Below are 20,257 nucleotides of genomic sequence, written 5' to 3' on the forward strand. Positions count from 1 at the left end.
TTAGCCTTTCAACTTAAAATTCGCTACCTTCCTTTCGGATATTTCTTGCTCCCAGACAACACGGGGATCCCTGTGTGCATGGGGAAAAAATGCATAGGGACAATCCATTCCACTCCCCATCACTCCAAGTCAGTCCTACAGAGATGCCAACTTGATGCATTTAATGTAATGACTCTTGAGTTTTCAGTGAAATCCCAGCATCCAGGTTTCCACACTGCGCACCTGCCTTTTGTGTTCTTGAACCAGTTACTATGAATTGAAGTTGTGTGGGATGAACACTCTTCCTTTCCCTCTGACTCTCATGTATGCCTTCCCCAAATGTCCTGACAAGGTTTTGTGTGTGTGGATTCACAGGGGCTGACTTATTTAGCTATCAACAGGGGTAGCTTTTTAAAAAACGAATTAATTGCTCAGACTATCCTGGTGATTTACATTATTGTAATGACACAAATACGGCATAGAGACCCTTGAACAGCGCAAAGAGAAAATTATGGAGTAACTAACTTACTCCATTAATTATGCCACTCCATATTTTCTAGGGACTTCTTTGCCACTCCACCATTAACCCACGCCAAAAATATTTAGAAGGTATTTATCATAGCTCCGCCCCCAATTAAATCAATGGCGAATGTCATTGTCCTGTGTTTAAGCCAGTTTCAAGCCGCTGCCACATGTACTTAAAAAAAAATGGTCTAAGTGGCTTGGCAGCAGTGTGATATTGACATTATAATGCATTCACGGAATCAGATTTTTACTTTTAAATGAGCTGAAAATAATTTTGAGCTCCTAAAGCATTATATAGCACTAATCACAACAGCAGGACGTCCCAATGCGCTTTACAGCCAATGAAGTACTTTTGAAGTGTAGTCGCTGTTGTAATGGATATGCGGCTGCCAATTTGTGCACAGCAAGCTCCCACAAACGTAATATGATAATGACCAGATCATCCATTTTTGTGATGTTAGTTGAGGGATAAATATTAACCAGGGCACAGGGGAGAATGCCCCTGCTCTTCTTCATATAGATGTTTGATGTTCACCTGAGAGAGCAGACATGGCTCAGTTTCCATTTGATCACACCCTCAATGCTGCACTGAAGTGTCAGCCTCGATTTTGTGCTCTGGAGTGGGATTTGAACCCACAACCTACTGGCTCAGATGTGAGATTACTGGATTAGCTGTTTTTTGAAAATAAGTAGGACATTAGCCACTCTCCAGTCCAGGGAATATTAGCTTCATAGAAAAAAAGGTTAACAAAAATAATAATATGTATTTCTTTCTGAAGAAATAATTGAAATCGGCACCAAAATAATTCTTGAATTGTTTTCTGGAGTTATGTTTACTGTTCTGAACTGTAATTGAACTGTGTTTTTCTTTCTTTTTTTTAAGAAAAAGAACTTGATGAAGATAAAGATGACCAACCTTTTTCTGCGGTGATGTTCCAAATCACATCCTGCCCAACGTCAGTGAGTGTATTTTATCAGTCCAGGTTTAACAGCTGCCTCTCCCTGCACAGATTCTCTGGCACAATAACATTCATTTTGTTGTCCAACATTTTTTTCCCAATGTCAAGACACACTGAAAAAGATTTATTTGCTAACCCTTGATGTCATTTGAGCCTGAGCCATGTTTTGTTAAGTTAAAGTGGCAGAACCTAAAGAGACCATCGACAATTCTCTGAAGAGTTATGACCCGTGCATCAGCAACATGTTTTCCAGTGACTGGGATTTTAGATAATGTAGGACTGCTGTGTAACCCACAATGCCAATAACTCCAGAAAGTGCCAAGCTCTATCTCCCTCTCCTAGAACACTGGCTTCACATTAGGCTGAGGGAAGAACAGCAAACCCCAGGATTTCAGCTGTGTCACTCAGCCATTCAGATGCTTTGTGAATACATACACTTGAATTTTGGAGTGGGAGCAAGTGCTGTACAACCGGAGCAAAAACAAAGAGAAGATTTTGAAATTTGTACAGCTCATTTGACCAGAGCAAAGGGCGACAAAGATAATCTTGGAGTACGTTTTGGGAATGCCCCTATCTATTGGGATTCTCTACATGACCAAGAGAGCAGGAAGACAAGAAAGAAAAAGAGAGGTAGCAAAGGGCCTGTACTTGATGTTGGATATATCTGGGTGACAGATGTCGAGAAGCACAGTCCTGCTGCAAAGTGTGAGAAGATTAAAATCCGAGATGAAGTGTTGTTATTGAATGGACAGCTGATGGTTGGTGTTGACGTTGCAGGTGCCAGGTAAGCACGGGATATGCTAGCAGTACAGTTCAAAGATCTTCGAATCCGTATCTCCCCATTCAATTATATAATGGTTGAGCATTGGGCTAATTGATATTTATGTAATCACCTTTTAGGCTTACGTATAACTAAGTAAAACCATAAAAGAGAAATTAATATATGTAATTTTATTAACTATATATAATAGGTCTCCTGCAATTTTAGCGTTATCAACTAAATTGGAGACAATTGTTCATCTCAGGATGTTATATATTGAACATTTCCAAAGCAGAGTAATTCACACGTCTTTGGTGTGCAATTTGAGCCTTAGGTGTTGACGATGGAGTGGTTTTCACATTTTTGGTGTGTATGAGAGACTTGAGTGTTGATTACGAAGAAAAGGGATATGTGTGAAAATACTGTTTTACACCCAGTTAGAAAAGGTGTCAGAAATATCTTACAATATCTAATTGATTCTCTCTGTTTAAAGCTAAATCTCCAATTCTCTGGATTTCAGCCATTTGTTTTTATGACTACTGTGATGTGCTTAATTCTGTCTTTATAGTGCTGCACTTCTAATATTAATAATATTTCCCTTCTCAAGAAAGTTCCGAATAATTAAAATACATTCTTTATTGCATACGTATATTTTATCAGATACTTTTGTTTACAGACAAACAAAAGTCCCAAGTTGAATATTATTGTAGAGATAAAAAAAGAGAGTGGTGGAACTTGCTACCACATGGAGTAGTTGAGGCAAATAGTGTAGATGCATGATCATCCGCATGGCCGATATTAGACTCCCAAAACAAGCACTCTACTCGGAGCTTCAACACGGCGAGCGAGCCCAGGTGGGCAGAGGAAACGCTTCCAGGACACCCTCAAAGCTTCCTTGAAAAAATGCAACATCCCCACCGACACCTGGGAATCCCTTGCCCAAGACTGCTCAAAGTCTCTTGAGTCTCTTCGTTGGGAGCACGTGGAAGAATAGTGCAAACAGCGGAAGGAGCGTACAACAACCCAAGCGCTCCACCCACCCTTCCTTTCAACTACTGTCTGCCCCACCTGTGACAGAGACTGTAGGTCCTGTATTGGACTCATCAGTCACCTGAGAACTCATATTAGTGTGGAAGCAAGTCATCCTCGACTCCCGAGGGACTGCCTAAGAAGAACAAATGATGCATGTAAGAGGAGGCTAGATCAACACTTGAGGGAGAAAGGAATAGAAGGATATGTTAATAGGGTTAGATGAAGTAAGATGGGATGAGGCTCGTGTGGAGCATAAACACCGTGCACATTTGTGAACCCCCACCCCTAACAGAGCTCAGCTTTCCCCAGAGGGAGCTTTAGATTCCTTTTGATGTCCAAACGATAAGCCTCCTCCAATCAGAACAAGGGTGTTATTAAAGGGAATCCTGCGATTATCCTAAAAAGTTTTCTGCGACGAGTGTATGTGCATGTTTTAAATCTAAATAGACTTTTTTTGTACACATAATATAACCTTGATGCAGTGATTGTTGAACAAAGCTTCTTTCTGAAGAAAAGTAATTTACACTATGCTAGGGAACATCTCAACCCAGAACAAATTAAAAATGACAATCTCTAGGATGACTAACACAAACGTCCATTTTGCTCCTGAATAGCATTGCACATAAACATTCCTTCATGGCTTTTCAGATGACTGTGCCTAAAGAGTGCACAGCAATGTAAATTTAATGCAAGTGAATGTCAGAGGGCTGTGCATAGATTTCTCTAATATTGCCAGGGAAACCTCCCTCATAGAAATCTGCTGCTAATGATTCCTGAGCTGCCATTCCATTGCTATCTGGCTTAAGGGACAGACTGGTATTGTCAAGATAGTTCTTTATTTTTGACTTTTTGAATAAAGGAGTTTTGCTGCTTCTGTACTTGCGGCAGAATGTCAATAGCATTTAGACTTATTGATAGAGGCTCCACCTCCTAACTCCCATCTCCCCCACTGCCATATGATTTACTTGAAAGCAGATGAGGGAAAACATCCACAGCCCCTTTCACTACCGCTGAAGTCACTCTCCTGAGCCATTAAGAATTGTTTCCCCACCACAGAGTAGGAATCACCCCTTTCCCTGATTGTACAGGAAACAAAACGTTTCAAGGACGCCCTCAAAGCCTCCTTGATAAAGTACAATATCCCCAACGGCACCTGGGAATCTTTGACCCAAGACCACCCAAAGTGGAGGAAGTGCATCCGGGAAGGCGCTGAGCACCTCGAGTCTCGTCGCCAAAAGCATGCAGAAAACAAGCGCAGGCAGTGGAAGGAGCGTGCGGCAAACCTGTCCCACCCACCCTTTCCTTCAACGACCATCTGTCCCACCTGCGACAGAGACTGTAATTCCCATATTGGACTGTACAGTCACCTGAGAACTCACTTTTAGAATGGAAGCAAGTTTTCCTCGATTTCGAGGGACAACCTATGATGATAACATTTGCTCCATGCTCACAGTCAAATAATTGCTATACCATTGATCTTTGTACTGAAACTTGTTTCACCTGTTCTTCCACCTACTGTTTGGTACATTGGTGCTGCCCACTTACCAGCTCCCTGCAAAGCAGACCGCAAGGGTGCTCAAACTCCTGCTTGGGGTGCAGCTACCATCCCAGCCATGGCACAGCAGCACAAAATCATTCATAGGAGACAACATATTTAAGTTGACGAGAAGACCACTGGCGTGCACATCACAGCTCTGGCACCAAAGAAATGAAAATGTTACCATGTCATCCAAAGGAGTCCAGATAGAAATCCTGGCCCATTTCTTACAAAAAAACCCCCGAACATCTGCCTTTCTCTTGGGAATTTGATTGTACCTGCAACTTTAGTGGTGCAGCCTTTTTAAAAAAAAGACTTGCATTTATATAGCACCTTTCACGACCACCAGACGTCCCAAAGTTCTTTACAGTCAAGGAAGTAATTTTTTGAAGTGTAATCACTGTTGTAATGTAGGAAATGCAGCAGCCAAATTGCACACAGCAAGCTCCCACAACAGCACTGTGATAATGACCAAATAATCTGCTTTTGTTATGTTGATTGTGGGGTAAATATTGGCCAGGACACTGGGGATATCTCCCCTGCTCTTCTTTGAAATAGTGCCATGGGATCTTTTATGTCCACCTGAGAGAGACTAGACGGGGCCTTGGTTTAATGTTTCATCCGAAAAACAGCACCTGCAGCAGTGCAGCGCTCCCTCAGTATTGCACTGGAGTGTCAGCTTTAGATTTTTGTGCTCAAGTCTCTGGAGTGGGACCTGAACCCGCAACCATTTGACTCAGAGGCAAGAGTGCTGAGCCATTGGCTGACACAAAAGCCTGAATTGCTCCCGATTTTCCTGGCCTGGCACCCGACCTCCAGGGAATCCTGATGCTACAGTGCTTCCCAGGATGTAGCACACGTCTGTACACTGCACCTTCATTATGCTCAGTTAGAACTGGGAAAAGAATATTGGCAATAAAACCTCAGAAATAAATTAGTGCTGTAACACAAAATACTGACAGTAGAACTGAATAGATTAAAAACATTGCTAATTATGTAAGAACTTCATGGGTATAACTCTAATTTAAAGAGTTGTGGTTTAGGAGCAGGGCATTATCATGCATTCCAACACACCTGAGACCGGGGATTGAATCCAAACCTAATATCTTGCTGCTGTTTGGATCTGAGGTCAAACACGATTGAATAGCCTCCATTTAATTTAATGCATTGGAAACCACAAAGCTGTCCTCAAATTCAGCCCTAATTGGCATTGATCCAGTGGTTTCCTTCGTAACAAAAGTGAACTGACAACTTGTGCAATATGGGATTCACATGAGGACTAATGTTATTTGGTGAGATTAACACAAACACAGGAACAATTTCTTTGTATGTGACCTGAAGTTGGCACTAATGGATACCAAGTGCAAAAGGAGGAAAAGCTCCTAATTGTACCTTGCTTTATCAGATCCTCATGGCATCCCAACATACTTCACCTTCAACAAATTACTCCCTAAACCTCTTCGCCTCTCTACCTCTCTCTCCTCCTTTAAGAGGCTCTTTAAAACCTACCTCTTTGGACACCTGTCCTAATATCTCCATATGTGGCTCGGTGTCAAATTTTGTTTGATGACACTTCTGTGAAGCAACTTAGACGTTTTACTCTGTTAAAGGTGCTATATAAATGCATGTTGTTATGGTGTAGTAGGAAACTGCAGCACCCAATTTGTGCACAGCAAGATCCCAAAAAGCAAATGAAATGAATGGCCAGTTAATCAGTTTTTAGTGATGTCGGTTGAGGCAAGGTTGTCGGCCAGGACATCAGGAAAATGTTCTGTTGTTCTTTTGAACAGTGGCCTCCACCTGAACCAATGGTACAGGCAGATAGGGTCTCATTTTCATGTCATTCAGAAGATGACGTACTTGGTGGTGGGTCGGGTGGGAAAATGTTTTTTTTTGACAGCGGGATGAACCCGCCGTCACGCGCCTTTCCCAAATGTTGGATCTGAGCAGATCCAACATGCAATGGCAGGGGAGGCAATTCAGGTCATTACGACCTTGTTAACAGAGGATTAAGAACTATTTTCAGCTCACCTCCAGAGTTTATGGGGTCTACGCTGCTCGGAGATCACATCAGGTAAGCAGGGTGGAAGTTGAATGGCCATGGAATCATCATTGTGCCGTGCTGGTCAGTGTTTGTAGCACCTTAATGCTGCAGAACATCAACAGCACAAATGTCAAAATAAATTTGCGCATGGTTCCTTTAAAGAAACTGGCTGATGTTGCGTCATCGAATGACATCATCAGACCCGCTTCCTTCAGTTGGCTGGCAAACACGCTGGACGGGGCTTAACAAGAGGAAAATCATTTTGGACTGCGTGCTGGAGCCGGCAGTGAGGTCAGAACCTGCCACCGACGGTAAAGTACAGCCCCTCACTTCAAAGTAATTGATTGTATTTGTAGTGTTTTAGTTTTCTGATCAGAGTGAATTTCATGGAAGTGATAATTTTGTTCAGTAGTGTTATGAATAAAGGAGGCAATATCTCTGTGTTTACTTATTTCCTAATGGTGTCATAAGTGGCACAGAAAATAAGAGCAGAGAAGTTATGCTTGAACTGTATAAAACACTAGTTAGGCCACAGCTAGAGTACTGCGTACAGTTCTGGTCACATTACAGGAAAGATGTGATTGCACTAGAGAGAGTACAGAGGAGATTCACGAGGATGTTGCCAGGACTGGAGAATTTTAGCTATGACCAAGGATTGGATAGGCTAGCGTTTTCTTTGGAACAGAGGATGAGGGGAGACTTAATTGAGGTGTATAAAATTATGAGGGGCCCAGATAGAGTGGATATAAAGCACATATTTCCCTTAGCAGAGAGATCAATTACCAGGGGGCATAGATTTAAAGTAATTGGCAGAAGGATTAGAGGGGAGTTGAGGAGGAATATTTTCACCCAGAGGGTAATGGAGATCTGGAACTCACTGCCTGAAAGGGTGGTTGAGGCAGAAACCTTCATCACATTTAAAAAGTACCTGGATTTGCACCTGAAGTGCCATAACCTGCAAGGCTACAGACGAAGAGCTGGAAAGTGGGATTAGGCTGGGTAGCTCTTTTCTGACTGGCGCAGACACGATGGGCCGAATGGCCTCCTTCCATGTTGTAAATTTCTATGATTCTAAGCAAGCTGAACACAGGACTGCACAGCACCATGATTAATAAATTCTTCAAAGCAGTGAACCTGATACCACGTGTCTCTTGATGTCCCAGCAGCTGTTTCTGTTTTAGCTAAAAGATAATGAGTGGTGACAAGTATTTCTGGCACTGATTTCCACAGAGCTGTCAGGCATTCCTTTAAGTTGGACCTATTACAACCACATCTATGGTTGGCAAGAATGTAACTAGTACAATTATATGATCTCATTTGTGATTGATGAAAACCATCATTAACCAATCTAATAACAGGGAAAACCTTCTTTTCATATTACTGACCTTGGTGCAGAAGATTTTGGCAGTCTGGTAAAAAGTTATCTTTCTCAGAATTTCAGGGAGATTGTTGGCTAAAGGGGGATAAATCTAAACACTTGGCTCATCCAAAGGCTCAGTGGGTACTGGGCTGTAGAGACCAGGAAGGTTCCAGCTTCGATCCTCTGCTTGTGCTGCATTAGGTAATCACAGCTTGGGTGGCTGGAGAGACCCAGGGGGCCTTCAGGTGCCACATTTCTTGCCTCCTCTCCTCTAGCAGGTAGCCAAGTTACACCCATCATGCCATGGGTGCCCATCAAATGCATTTAGAGCCTTAATCATTTTAAATCTAGTTCTGCACTCATAAGACAAATAGCATACTTACATTTGCATCATTTAGACCCCTCAGCATAGATGATTTCCCCCTCAATCTTCTTTGCTCCAATGAAAACAAGTTGTGCTCTGCAAAGCTTTCCTCATAACTCAGTAGTCTAAAGCCCTAGAATATTCGTTGTCATTCTTTGAATCCTCTCCAATACATTAATATAATATAAAAGGTAGACTTCTCTAAATTGAATGCATCGCGGGGAATACTCCTACACAGCAGAGGATGTGAGTGAGGCCTGCCACACCTCACTGCCCTAACTGAGAGTTCTCTTCCCCCGCCCCCTATGGGACAACAGGCAATTTGTCTCAACCAATCTGTGTCAGAGTGTACCCTCCATATGAAAACATAGTTCTAATCTCATTTACTCACCCTGTTCCCATATCTCTATACAGGGTATCCTCTTTTCCTTCATCCACCTATGCAATCTAATCTTAAATTTCGACATTGATTCAGCCTCAACCACTGGCCCAAGAATTAAATTCCACAGCCTCGGAATTCTGTACAAAGAGGTTTCTCTTGCTCTCTGTTCTAAATCTCTTACATTTAATCTTGTATCTATGGTCCCTTGTTCCAGATCCTGGAACCATTAAACATTCTGAAACACCGAGTATTCTCAGTGATCAATATTAAGAGCACAAAGGTAAGTACAGTTGTGGGAGGTCATTCAACTCCTCCGCCTGTAGAAACCTACAGTTCAAACATCAGTGGATGAAATTGTCTCCTTACCAGATGTCCACAGCAGGAGCCTCTGGATAGTGATCAGATGTGGGAACCCTGAGCAATTTCCCTGATCCAAAGAGGCCGATTGTAACTGCCCCTACTGCTGTGCTTGTTGTGTGCTGCTAATTCAGCAACATCAAAGGCTGTCCCTCGGAATTGAGGAAGACTTGCTTCCACTCTTAAAAATGAGTCCTTAGGTGGCTGAACAGTCCAATACAAGAGCCACAGTCCCTTTCACAGGTGGGACAGATAGTCGTTGAGGGAAAGGGTTGGTGGGACAGGTTTGCCACACGCTCTTTCCGCTGACTGTGCTTGATTTCTGCATGCTCTCGGCGATGAGACTCGAGGTGCTCGGCGCCCTCCCGGATGCACTTCCTCCACTTAGGGCAGTCTTTGGTCAGGGACTCCCAGGTGTCAGCTGCTAATTCAGCAACAACCTGCATTTATATAGCATCTTTAATGTAAACAAATGCCCCAAGATCTTCACAGATGCAAAGGGAAAATGAAGTTGAAGAGTGAGAGATGAGGAGGAGTGAAAGATGAGGGTTTCAAGGAGTGTCTTCGAGGAGAAGAGAGAGGTGGAGGGGTTCAGGGAGGGAATTCCAAATAATGGATTATATATGGCTGAAGGCACAACTGCCAGTGGTGGGGCGAAGGGAGTGGGATGCACAGGTGGGAGTATTCTAGGACTGGAGGAGGTCACAGAGATAATGGGGGATGAGTCCATGGAGGGATTTAAGCACAGGGATGAAATTTTAAACTTGAGGCATTGTGGGACTGGGAGCCAAGTTAGATTGGTGAGGCTGGTGTGATGGGTGAACAGGATTTGGTATGGGATAGGATATAGGCAACGTAGCTTTGGTGAGCTTAAGTTTATGTGTAGTCAAGTCTGGAGATGACAAAGGCTTGAATGGGAGCTTCAGCGGTAGATAGACTGAGGTAAGGGCAGAAACGGGCAATGTTATGGAGCTGCAACTACATCACCAGCACAACGGCCATACCACATTGGAGATTGTGGATTAGGACAGAACTTTTAAGATGATGAAAGATTTAAGAGTTATCAGCAGCTTCCATAATTTTAGGAAGGGCTTCCTTCTGTGCCATAAACTTCTATGATCCTAGATGACAGTTTTGAAGGGTAAAATAGCATCAGCATGGGAACATTTCCCTGTTGGGCCGTTGGACGTCAGTTTTCATCGAAAAACTATCTGAATTGCAGAATGGGATCCCAACTGATAAGAAAAGTCCTGGGGGGCAAAATTGAGGCCTGCCCGAAACCTGGCGCACCTACCATTTTTGAAGTGTTTACACCGCCACGCCTCTTTCGTGAAATTGTTGTTTTATTTTTAAGTGGACCAGAATTCGGACATAACGGAGGCGGAAGTGGGGCAGTAAGCAGCAGATCACCAACAAGAGGGGCGGAAGTGAAGGCGGGACGGAGCGGTGATGACGTCATGACGTGTGTGCATCACCGCGTCTCTCCCTTCACTTAAAGGGGAAGGCCGCTGCGAGCTCTGCGAAGATTTTAGTTAGGTCCACTGGGATTTGGCCGGCCGACCTGGAAGTCGGCTGGCAAAAAAAATAATATGGCGGCCACGGCAGTGGGCCCTTGTCTTCAGACAAGTCCCACACACAGACAACAAGGTGCATTGACAGAAAAAGCTGTCGGGGGCACCGCGCGGCGGATCGTGGATTTTTGAAGTTGAATTTGGCTGGAGGTGCGGGAGATCGGCGGTGTGTCCTTTGATAATGCAATTAGGATGGTCGGCAGCAGTGGGGCGGAAGTGGGAACCGCCGGAAAATCATGAATTTCGCTAGCGGTGGCCATTCTATTGTGTTCCTAACACAGATGAGACTGCACACAGGGAGGTTAAAGTAACAGTGACCTCAGTCTTTATTAAGGCACTTCAGAGTGAGTAATAGGCCTTAGGGGCCGGCTTATATACAGTGCTCCCAAGGGATGCTGGGACCCCTTGGGACTTCAGGGTTGTGCTCCCTGATGGCAGAAACATGGGAGTGCATGCTTTACAGATACACAACATCACTCACCCCCCCCGCCAAAGTCAAAGTGAAAACTATTTACAAGTTGAGGGGGTCGGGAGCCTTTCTTTCCCTGGTGGACTGCCTCGGTACGAATGTCTGTTCTGATGTGTTGGCTGTGCCTTCGCTGGGCTAGAGTGTTGTTGGCCCAGCAGGGCTGCTGGGTGAGCCTGGCCTTGCTGGGCTGTTGGACGTGATGGGTTCAATTTCCTGGTCCAGGGTGGTATCGTTGATCCTTTGGGTGTGTGTTGTGGGCTCGAAAAAGGTGACGTCTGCTGTGGGTTGCTCAGGGCAGTCTGTGAACCGCAGCCTCGTTTGGTCCAGGTGCTTTCTGAAAATTTGTCCATTGTCTAGTTTGACTACAAACACCCTATTCCCTTCTTTAGCTATCACCGTGCCCATGATCCACTTGGGACCATGTCCATAGTTTAGCACATACACAGGGTCATTCAGATCAATTTCCCGTGATACAGTGGCGCGACCATCGTTTACATTTAGTTGCTGCCGCCTGCTCTCTACCTGATCATGCAGGTTGGGGTGAACCAGCGAGAATCTGGTTTTAAGTGTCCTTTTCATGAGTAGTTCAGCCAGGGGCACCCCTGTGAGCGAGTGGGGTCTCGTGCGGTAGCTGAGCAGTACTCGGGACAGGCGGGTTTGGAGTGAGCCTTCTGTGACTCGTTTAAGGCTCTGTTTGATTGTTTGTACTACCCGCTCTGCCTGCCCATTGGAGGCTGGTTTAAATGGGGCCGAGGTGACATGTTTGATCCCATTGCGGGTCCTGAATTCTTTAAATTCGGCACTGGTGAAACATGGCCCGTTGTCACTGACCAGTATGTCAGGCAGGCCGTGGGTGGCAAACATGGCCCTCAGGCTTTCAATGGTGGCGGTGGCGGTGCTCCCCGACATTGTTTCACACTCAATCCTTTTTGAAAAAGCATCCACCACCACCAGGAACATTTTACCGAGAAACGGGCTTGGCATAGTCGACATGGATCCTCGACCATGGTCTGGAGGGCCAGGACCACAAATCGAGCTGGACAGGCTGCAGAGCCAGGGCATCATCTCCCCAATGGAATTCAGCGAGTGGGCCAGCCCGATTGTTCCAGTACTCAAAAGTGATGGCATGGTCAGGATTTGGGCGATTATAAAGTGCCTCTCTGGGTGCATTGCTCAACTGAGCACACATGCTGCATTGCCGTACACAGGACTCTAAGTCAGAGTCGATACCGGGCCACCACACGTGGGATCTGGCTATCGCTTTCATCATTACTATACCCGGGTGTGTGCTGTGGAGATCCGAGATGAACGTCTCCCTGCCCTTTTTGGGTCACACTACGCGGTTACCCCACAACAGGCAGTCTGCCTGAATGGACAGCTTGTCCTTTCGCCGCTGGAACGGCTTGATTAGCTCTTGCATTTCAACGGGGATGCTGGCCCAGCTCCCATGCAGTACACAGCTTTTTACTAGGGACAGCAGAGGATCTTGTCTGGTCCAAGTGCAAATCTAGCAGGTCGTGACAGGTGATTTATCATTTTCAAACGCTTCCATGACCATCAACAAGTCTGCGGGCTGCGCCACTATCAACAAGTTTGCAGGCTGCGCCATTTCCACCCCCGTGGTGGGCAGTGGTAGCCAACTGAGAGCATCCGCACAGTTCTCGGTGCCTGGCCTGTGGCAGATAGTATAGTTATAGGCTGATAGTTAGAGTGCCCACCGTTGTATGCGGGCTGAGGCATTAGTATTTACCCCCTTGTTTTCAGCGAACAGGGATATGAGGGGCTTGTGATCGGTTTCCAGCTCAAATTTGAGGCCAAACAGGTACTGATGCATTTTCTTTACCCCGAACACACACGCTAATGCCTCTTTCTCAATCATGCTGTAGGCCCTCTCGGCCTTAGACAAGCTCCTGGAGGCATAGGCGACAGGTTGCAACTTCCCCGCAACATTAGCTTCTTGTAATACACATTCTACTCCGTACGACGACGCATCACATGCTAGCACAAGTCTTTTACATGGGTTATACAATACAAGCAGCTTGTTGGAGCATAAAATGTTTCTGGCTTTCTCAAAAGCAATTACTTGGTTTTTTCCCCATACCCAGTGCTCACCTTTACGCAATAACACATGTAGGGGCTCTAAGAGGGTGCTTAACCCCGGTAGGAAGTTACCAAAATAGTTGAGGAATCCCAGGAATGACTGCAGCTCCGTGACGTTCTGTGGCCTGGGCGTGTTCCTGATAGCCTCTGTCTTGGCGTCTGTGGGCTGAATGCCGTCCGCCGCGATCTTTCTCCCCAAAAACTCCACTTCTGTTGCCATGAAGACGCATTTCAACCTCTTCAGCTGCAGCCCTACGCGATCCAGTCGCTGGAGGACCTCCTCCAGGTTTTGTAGGTGCTCGACGGTGTCCCGACCCGTGACCAATATGTCGTCCTGAAAAACCACCATGCGCGGTACCAATTTGAGTAGGCTCTCCATGTTTCTCTGGAAGATCACTGCAGCCGACCGAATTCCAAACGGGCATCTGTTGCAGATGAACAGTCCCTTGTGCGTGTTGATGCAGGTGAGGCCCTTCGCAGACTCCTCCAGCTCCTGCGTCATGTAGGCCGAAGTCAGGTCAAGCTTGGTGAACGACTTGCCTCCTGCCAGCGTTGCAAATATGACGTCTGCCTTAGGTAATGGGTATTGGTCCTGTAGCGAGAAATGATTAATAGTTACTTTATAATCGCCACAAATCCTGACCGTGCCATCACTTTTGAGTACTGGAACAATCGGGCTGGCCCACTCGCTGAATTCCATTGGGGAGATGATGCCCTGGCTCTGCAGCCTGTCCAGCTCGATTTCCACTCTCTCCCTCATCATGTGAGGTACCGCTCGCGCCTTGTGGTGAATGGGTCGTGCCTCTGGGGCCAAAGTGGATCCGCACCTTTGCCCTGGAAAAGTTTCCAATGCCTGGCTCAAAAAGGGAAGGAAATTTGTTAAGAACCTGGATACATGAGGCCTCATCAACATGTGATAGCACTCAGATGACATCCCAGTTCCAGCAAATTTTGCCCAGCCAGCTCCTTCCAAGCAATGTGGGGCCATCGTCCGGACAATCCAGAATGGCAGTTCGTGCACCGTGTCCTTGTAGGTGACCTTAACCATGGCGCTGCCCAGGACAGTGATGAGCTCTTTGGTGTACATTCTCAGTTTCGTGTGGATGGGGCTCAGGGCTGGTCTGAGTGCCTTGTTGCACCACAGTCTCTCAAACATCTTTTTACTCATGATGGATTGGCTAGCGCCAGTGTCCAGTTCCATGGCTACGGGTAAGTCATTCAATTTTACATTTAGCATTATAGGTGGACATTTCGGCATAAATGTGTGCACCCCATGTACTTCAGCATCTGCCTCCTCTCTCTGAGGCTCGAAATTGCTTTGATCCACCATGGACCGATCTCCCTCTGCCATGTGGTGGTTAGCAGGTTTTGCAGAGCTTGCAGCTCGTCTGCAAGCTCGTTGGAGGTGCCCCATTGTTCCACAGCTCTTGCAAACATATCCTTTGAAGCAGCATGAATAGGCTGAATGGAAGCCTCCACAACGCCAACAAGGTGTGAATTGCCTTGCATTCATCCTTTGTTGGGGACTCTGAGTTATCTCGGTCACCTGAGGCCTGCTGGCAGTTGCTGACTTGTGGTTTCTGCCCTGTACATTTCTGCTCGCAAACACAGTTCCAGTTAATTTATGAACATTGCTAGCACTTGTGTGCTGAGAGATTTGTTTGGTGTAATCACTGTTGGACATAAACGCCTGTGCTATCGCAATGGCCTTACTGAGGGTCGGTGTCTCTACAGTCAAAAGTTTTCATAGGATGGTCTCGTGGCCACTGCCCAGTACAAAAAAGTCTCTGAGCATTTGCTCCAGGTAGCCATCAAACTCACATTGTCCTGCAAGTCGCCTTAGCTCAGCGATGTAGCTCGCCACTTCCTGACCTTCAGATCGCTGGCACCTGTAGAACCGATACGTCGCCATCAGCACACTCTCCCTCGGGTTAAGATGCTCCCGAACCAGTGTACACAGCTCCTCATATCTGTGGGTTTCATCAGAGCCAGAAGATTCTTCATGAGGCTGTAGGTCGGTGCCCCGCAGACCGTGAGGAGGACCGCTCTCCTTTTTGCAGCGCTTCCTTCTCCGTCCAGTTCGTTGGCTACAAAGTACTGGTCTAGCCGTTCGACATAGGCTTCCCAGTCCTCACCCTCCGAGAACTTCTCCAGAATGCCCACAGTTTGCTGCATCTTAGCGTTGGATTCGTATACTCGTCGCCAGTTATTGTGTTCCTAACACAGATAAGACTGCACACAGGGAGGTTAAAGTAACAGTGACCTCAGTGTTTATTAAGACACTCCAGAGTGAGGAACAGGCCTTAGGGGCCGGCTTATATACAGTGCTCCCAAGGGATGCTGGGATCCCTTGGGACTTCAGGTGATGCGCTCCCTGGTGGCGGAACATGGGAGTGCATGCTTTACAGATACACAACACATTCGACCGCCAATCGGCGGCCACTGGACTCCGCTGCTTGGCTGCCATTTTCTGGCGGTAAGAGGCTGAATTTCGGCCCCCTGAAATTAGCATCCATATTTTTTCATGCATCTCTGATGTACTTTGTAATGTTTTCTCCATTAAAGAAGCTATACAAATGTTAGTTGTTGGGCTGCCTTTGTTGTTGAAATCCAGTGAAATGAAAAAGAATGTAACTTTGTTGTGGCCTTGGTCATGGGCTTTTATTCAAGGCTATTTTATTTCTAGTTGTAGATTGTTTTTTGAGTTATCAGACTTTTTGAGTTTTTTGGTTGCTATGCGCAATGTGACTGGGTCACTATTTTCAATAAATTTAAATGTGAACATCTGTTTAAGGAGCAGTGAAATTGGTTCTGCTGAAAACATGGCAGGAAGTTCCTGGGCAGCACTATAGGAACAGGAGTAGACCATTCAGCCCCTCGAGCCTGCTCTGCCATTAATTAGATCTGTACCTCAACTCTACTTAACGCGCTTGGATCCATATGCCTCGATGCCCTTACCTAACAAAAATCGATCAATCCCAGTCTTGGAGATCTCAAAGTGGAGACTAGATATTACCATTTTTCTTGTACATCATACTCTGAACATAGATGCGATTCAGAAGCTATATACAAGATAATCAGCCTTAACATGACATGCATGCAAGAGATTATGAACAACTTTATTTTTATCAAAGGAACAAACAAACTGAAGAGCATTAGCTAAGCTCACATGCACATGATTATATGTGAATCGATTATGCAAACTCTGGCCCTTCAGGGGTCAGTGGTCTCATGTCAAATGTCTTTCAGAGTTAAGTTCTACAATCCTGGCCAGTCTTTTGCAGCTGGTATGAATCCAGGAAGGCTTCATTACATTCACAAAACTTTTAACGCAATTTTACTTAACAAACTCATAAATATGAGATTAATTACCATGGGTTTCATTGGCTTTTTTGGAGAACCTCAAATGCCTTCACGCAGTCACATAATTCAAAAGTTACAAAATCAAAAGTTACAAAATAAAATTTCATTTGGCATTAAATAATGCAAATTATTGGGTTGCATGACACACGATCATTTCTGAATTGAAGGCTGTAGTTTATAGGGGAGGCACAAAGCTGTACGGCTGGGCCTGGGAATGGTCTAAACGTGGTAGTAAATAAGAAAACATTTAACAAACATTATAGTCTTTAGAAAACGTCTAGATTTATTTCTTTGCCCAATTTTCTTTGTCCCTCACCACTTGAATAGAGGGGCTCATGTGATATTACAGCACTTTTGGTCTTGACAACATTTCAGATGCCATGCTTTGTGTGACAGGCTAGCCCTGGGATTTGGAGCTGAGTGACAAAATCTTATGCCAAAATATAAGCCTCCCCAGCACTGACATCCTTTACTTTAACGAGCATAAAATCTAGCCCCCCCACCCCAAAAATGTAAAAAAAATAGAAAGAACCAGACATGTTATTTAAAAAAGAAAATAAATCATTTGACATGTGCTCAACATATTTGGTGAACATCAGACGAGCACTCAAACTGCTGCAGAGAATTTAAGAGAGGAGTCTGCCCTCAGGACGGCTTTCTCCTGGAAGTTAAAGCATAATTATAATTTACCCACACTAGTCTGAATAGACAAGAACTCCATGTGAACATTAGAACAAAGACAGAGTGAAAAGTATTTTAAAAAGTCAACAATAGTGCAGATAACATTTACTAATTTGCGATATGACAGTTCCTTGATGCTCATATGGAGACCAGAATTAGAGCACAGTTGTATGTAGTTTTTATGCAGTGAATGTTTGGGTGAAAGTGTGGGAGTTTGAATAGGAAGGTCCCCTTAATTGCAAGTGTTTCTTCTCAGGCTGCGCTAAAAATAGTGTACAAAATGTTGCTTGTTTTTTTTTTGGCTGCTATTTTTAATTAAAGTTGTGGTTGGGGCTCCCCCGATGGCCTAGTTGTAAATGTACCATCCAGTATGGAATTGAGCCATTGGGCATGATTATCCTGATGCCCCTGAACGGAAGCACCAGGATTTCCTGTCACAGGGGTATCCCCATTACAGGCCTGTATAGCACAGGCAACAGGGGAGGATGTTTGAACACAGTTGCATTGTTACTGGCCAGCGCCCAGAAGACTCCAGGTCCTAAGATTGTTGTAGAAATATAGAAACATAGAAAATAGGTGCAGGAGTAGGCCATTCGGCCCTTCTAGCCTGCACCGCCATTCAATGAGTTCATGGCTGAACATTCAACTTCAGTACCCCATTCCTGCTTTCTCGCCATACCCCTTGATCCCTCTAGTAGTAAGGACCTCATCTAACTCCTTTTTGAATATATTTAGTGAATTGGCCTCAACAACTTTCTGTGGTAGAGAATTCCACAGGTTCACCACTCTCTGGGTGAAGAAGTTCCTCCGCATCTCGGTCCTAAATGGCTTACCCCTTATCCTTAGACTGTGACCTCTGGTTCTGGACTTCCCCAACATTGGGAACATTCTTCCTGCATCTAACCTGTCTAACCCCGTCAGAATTTTAAATGTTTCTATGAGGTCCCCTCTCATTCTTCTGAACTCCAGTGAATACAAGCCCAGTTGATCCAGTCTTTCTTGATAGGTCAGTCCCACCATCCCGGGAATCAGTCTGGTGAACCTTCGCTGCATTCCCTCAATAGCAAGAATGTCCTTCCTCAGGTTAGGAGACCAAAACTGTACACAATACTCCAGGTGTGGCCTCACCAATGCCCTGTACAACTGTAGCAACACCTCCCTGCCCCTGTACTCAAATCCCCTTGCTATGAAGGCCAACATGCCATTTGCTTTCTTAACCGCCTGCTGCACCTGCATGCCAACCTTCAATGACTGATGTACCATGACACCCAGGTCTCTTTGCACCTCCCCTTTTCCTAATCTGTCACCATTCAGATAATAGTCTGTCTCTCTGTTTTTACCACCAAAGTGGATAACCCCACATTTATCCACATTATACTTCATCTGCCATGCATTTGCCCACTCACCTAACCTATCCAAGTCGCTCTGCAGCCTCACAGCATCCTCCTCGCAGCTCACACTGCCACCCAACTTAGTGTCATCCGCAAATTTGGAGATACTACATTTAATCCCCTCATCTAAATCATTAATGTACAGTGTAAACAGCTGGGGCCCCAGCACAGAACCTTGCGGTACCCCACTAGTCACTGCCTGCCATTCTGAAAAGTACCCATTTACTCATTTACTCCTACTCTTTGCTTCCTGTCTGACAACCAGTTCTCAATCCATGTCAGTACACTACCCCCAATCCCATGTGCTCTAACTTTGCACATCAATCTCTTGTGGGGTAGGGTTGGATTAAATAAAGGCACCTCCCTGCAGGTATCTTCAAGACACCCTGGGACTTCTGCAGGAACTCGGATCCAATGCCCCAATGCCTGGTTTATTGAGGTGCACTTCCAATTGAGCATCCAATGGACCATCGTAATGGAAAGTGAGTCGTGAGACCGAGAACACTCTTTGCGCCTCACTTGTACCTCTGCATTGAACCTATGCATTGACCTGTGCATGCTTCAAGTGCAGACCCAGTTCTACCTCCCTGGAAAGCCCCGGAAGAGACTTGCTGAAATCCTGTCTCTGCTCCTTTTCCTACCCTGGGAACTGGGTATTCCCTAGGGTTAAAGATAAGAAAAATTGGCCCTATACCGTCCTGGAGAACTTGGGTTCTTTGCTGAGTTAATTGATGTTAGGCTGGGTAGCAATCCAGGGCTACAATTGGTCTCAATGTGCTTGAGCTAGGGGAGAGAAAACATTATTTAGGGGTACCAATCTGATTGGCATGCAGTGGTTTCTGCCAGAACGTATGGCCGACAAATTGATTTTGCAGCAGAAATCTGGAATGTGGGCCTGAAGACAGGTCTAAGTTCCCGTGTACAAAGTTAACCGGCTCAGATATTGAACCTTTGGTTGGGGGGTGGGGGGAGAGGAGTGGGTGCAAACAGGAAGTGGGGTGGTTGGGGATGGGGGGGTGGTTTAAATGGGTGATGGTGAAACCAGGTCGGCGGCACTGTTGTACAGCCAAGTGAAGCATTTCTGGGGTCATTGGACATGAGATATCGCCTCCCATAAATCATCCCCCTATACTCATTTAGCGCCCAGAAATCAGGCATGACGCGGATCAATTTATACACCTATGTGTGTGGCGGTCAGTTGAGGACAGAATGAGGTTGGGCTGTGAAACCCCCATGGTACAATATCCTGCCAAAGCTCACAATCTAGGCTCACACAGGAAAAATGGCCACCTGGGTGAGGTACTAGAAGGCAGCATATTACACAGAATTACATAGAATATACAGCACAGAAACAGGCCATTCGGCCCAACTAGTCTGTGCTGG

General features: G+C 45.4%; 1 protein-coding gene across 1 annotated transcript in view; it reads left to right on the forward strand.

The window, feature by feature from the left end:
- The first annotated feature begins 1,657 nt into the window (after positions 1 to 1,657).
- pdzd2 (PDZ domain containing 2) overlaps positions 1,658 to 20,257 on the forward strand; it is a 444,706-nt gene continuing 426,106 nt past the window's right edge. Inside the window, exon 1 of the mRNA XM_070868346.1 lies at positions 1,658 to 2,247. Within this exon, the coding sequence (XP_070724447.1) occupies positions 1,760 to 2,247 (488 nt within the window). The 5' untranslated portion in view covers positions 1,658 to 1,759. The remainder of the gene's footprint in view (positions 2,248 to 20,257) is intronic.

This window comes from Pristiophorus japonicus, chromosome 2 (genome assembly GCF_044704955.1).
Source record: "Pristiophorus japonicus isolate sPriJap1 chromosome 2, sPriJap1.hap1, whole genome shotgun sequence".
NCBI classification, from domain to species: domain Eukaryota; kingdom Metazoa; phylum Chordata; class Chondrichthyes; family Pristiophoridae; genus Pristiophorus; species Pristiophorus japonicus.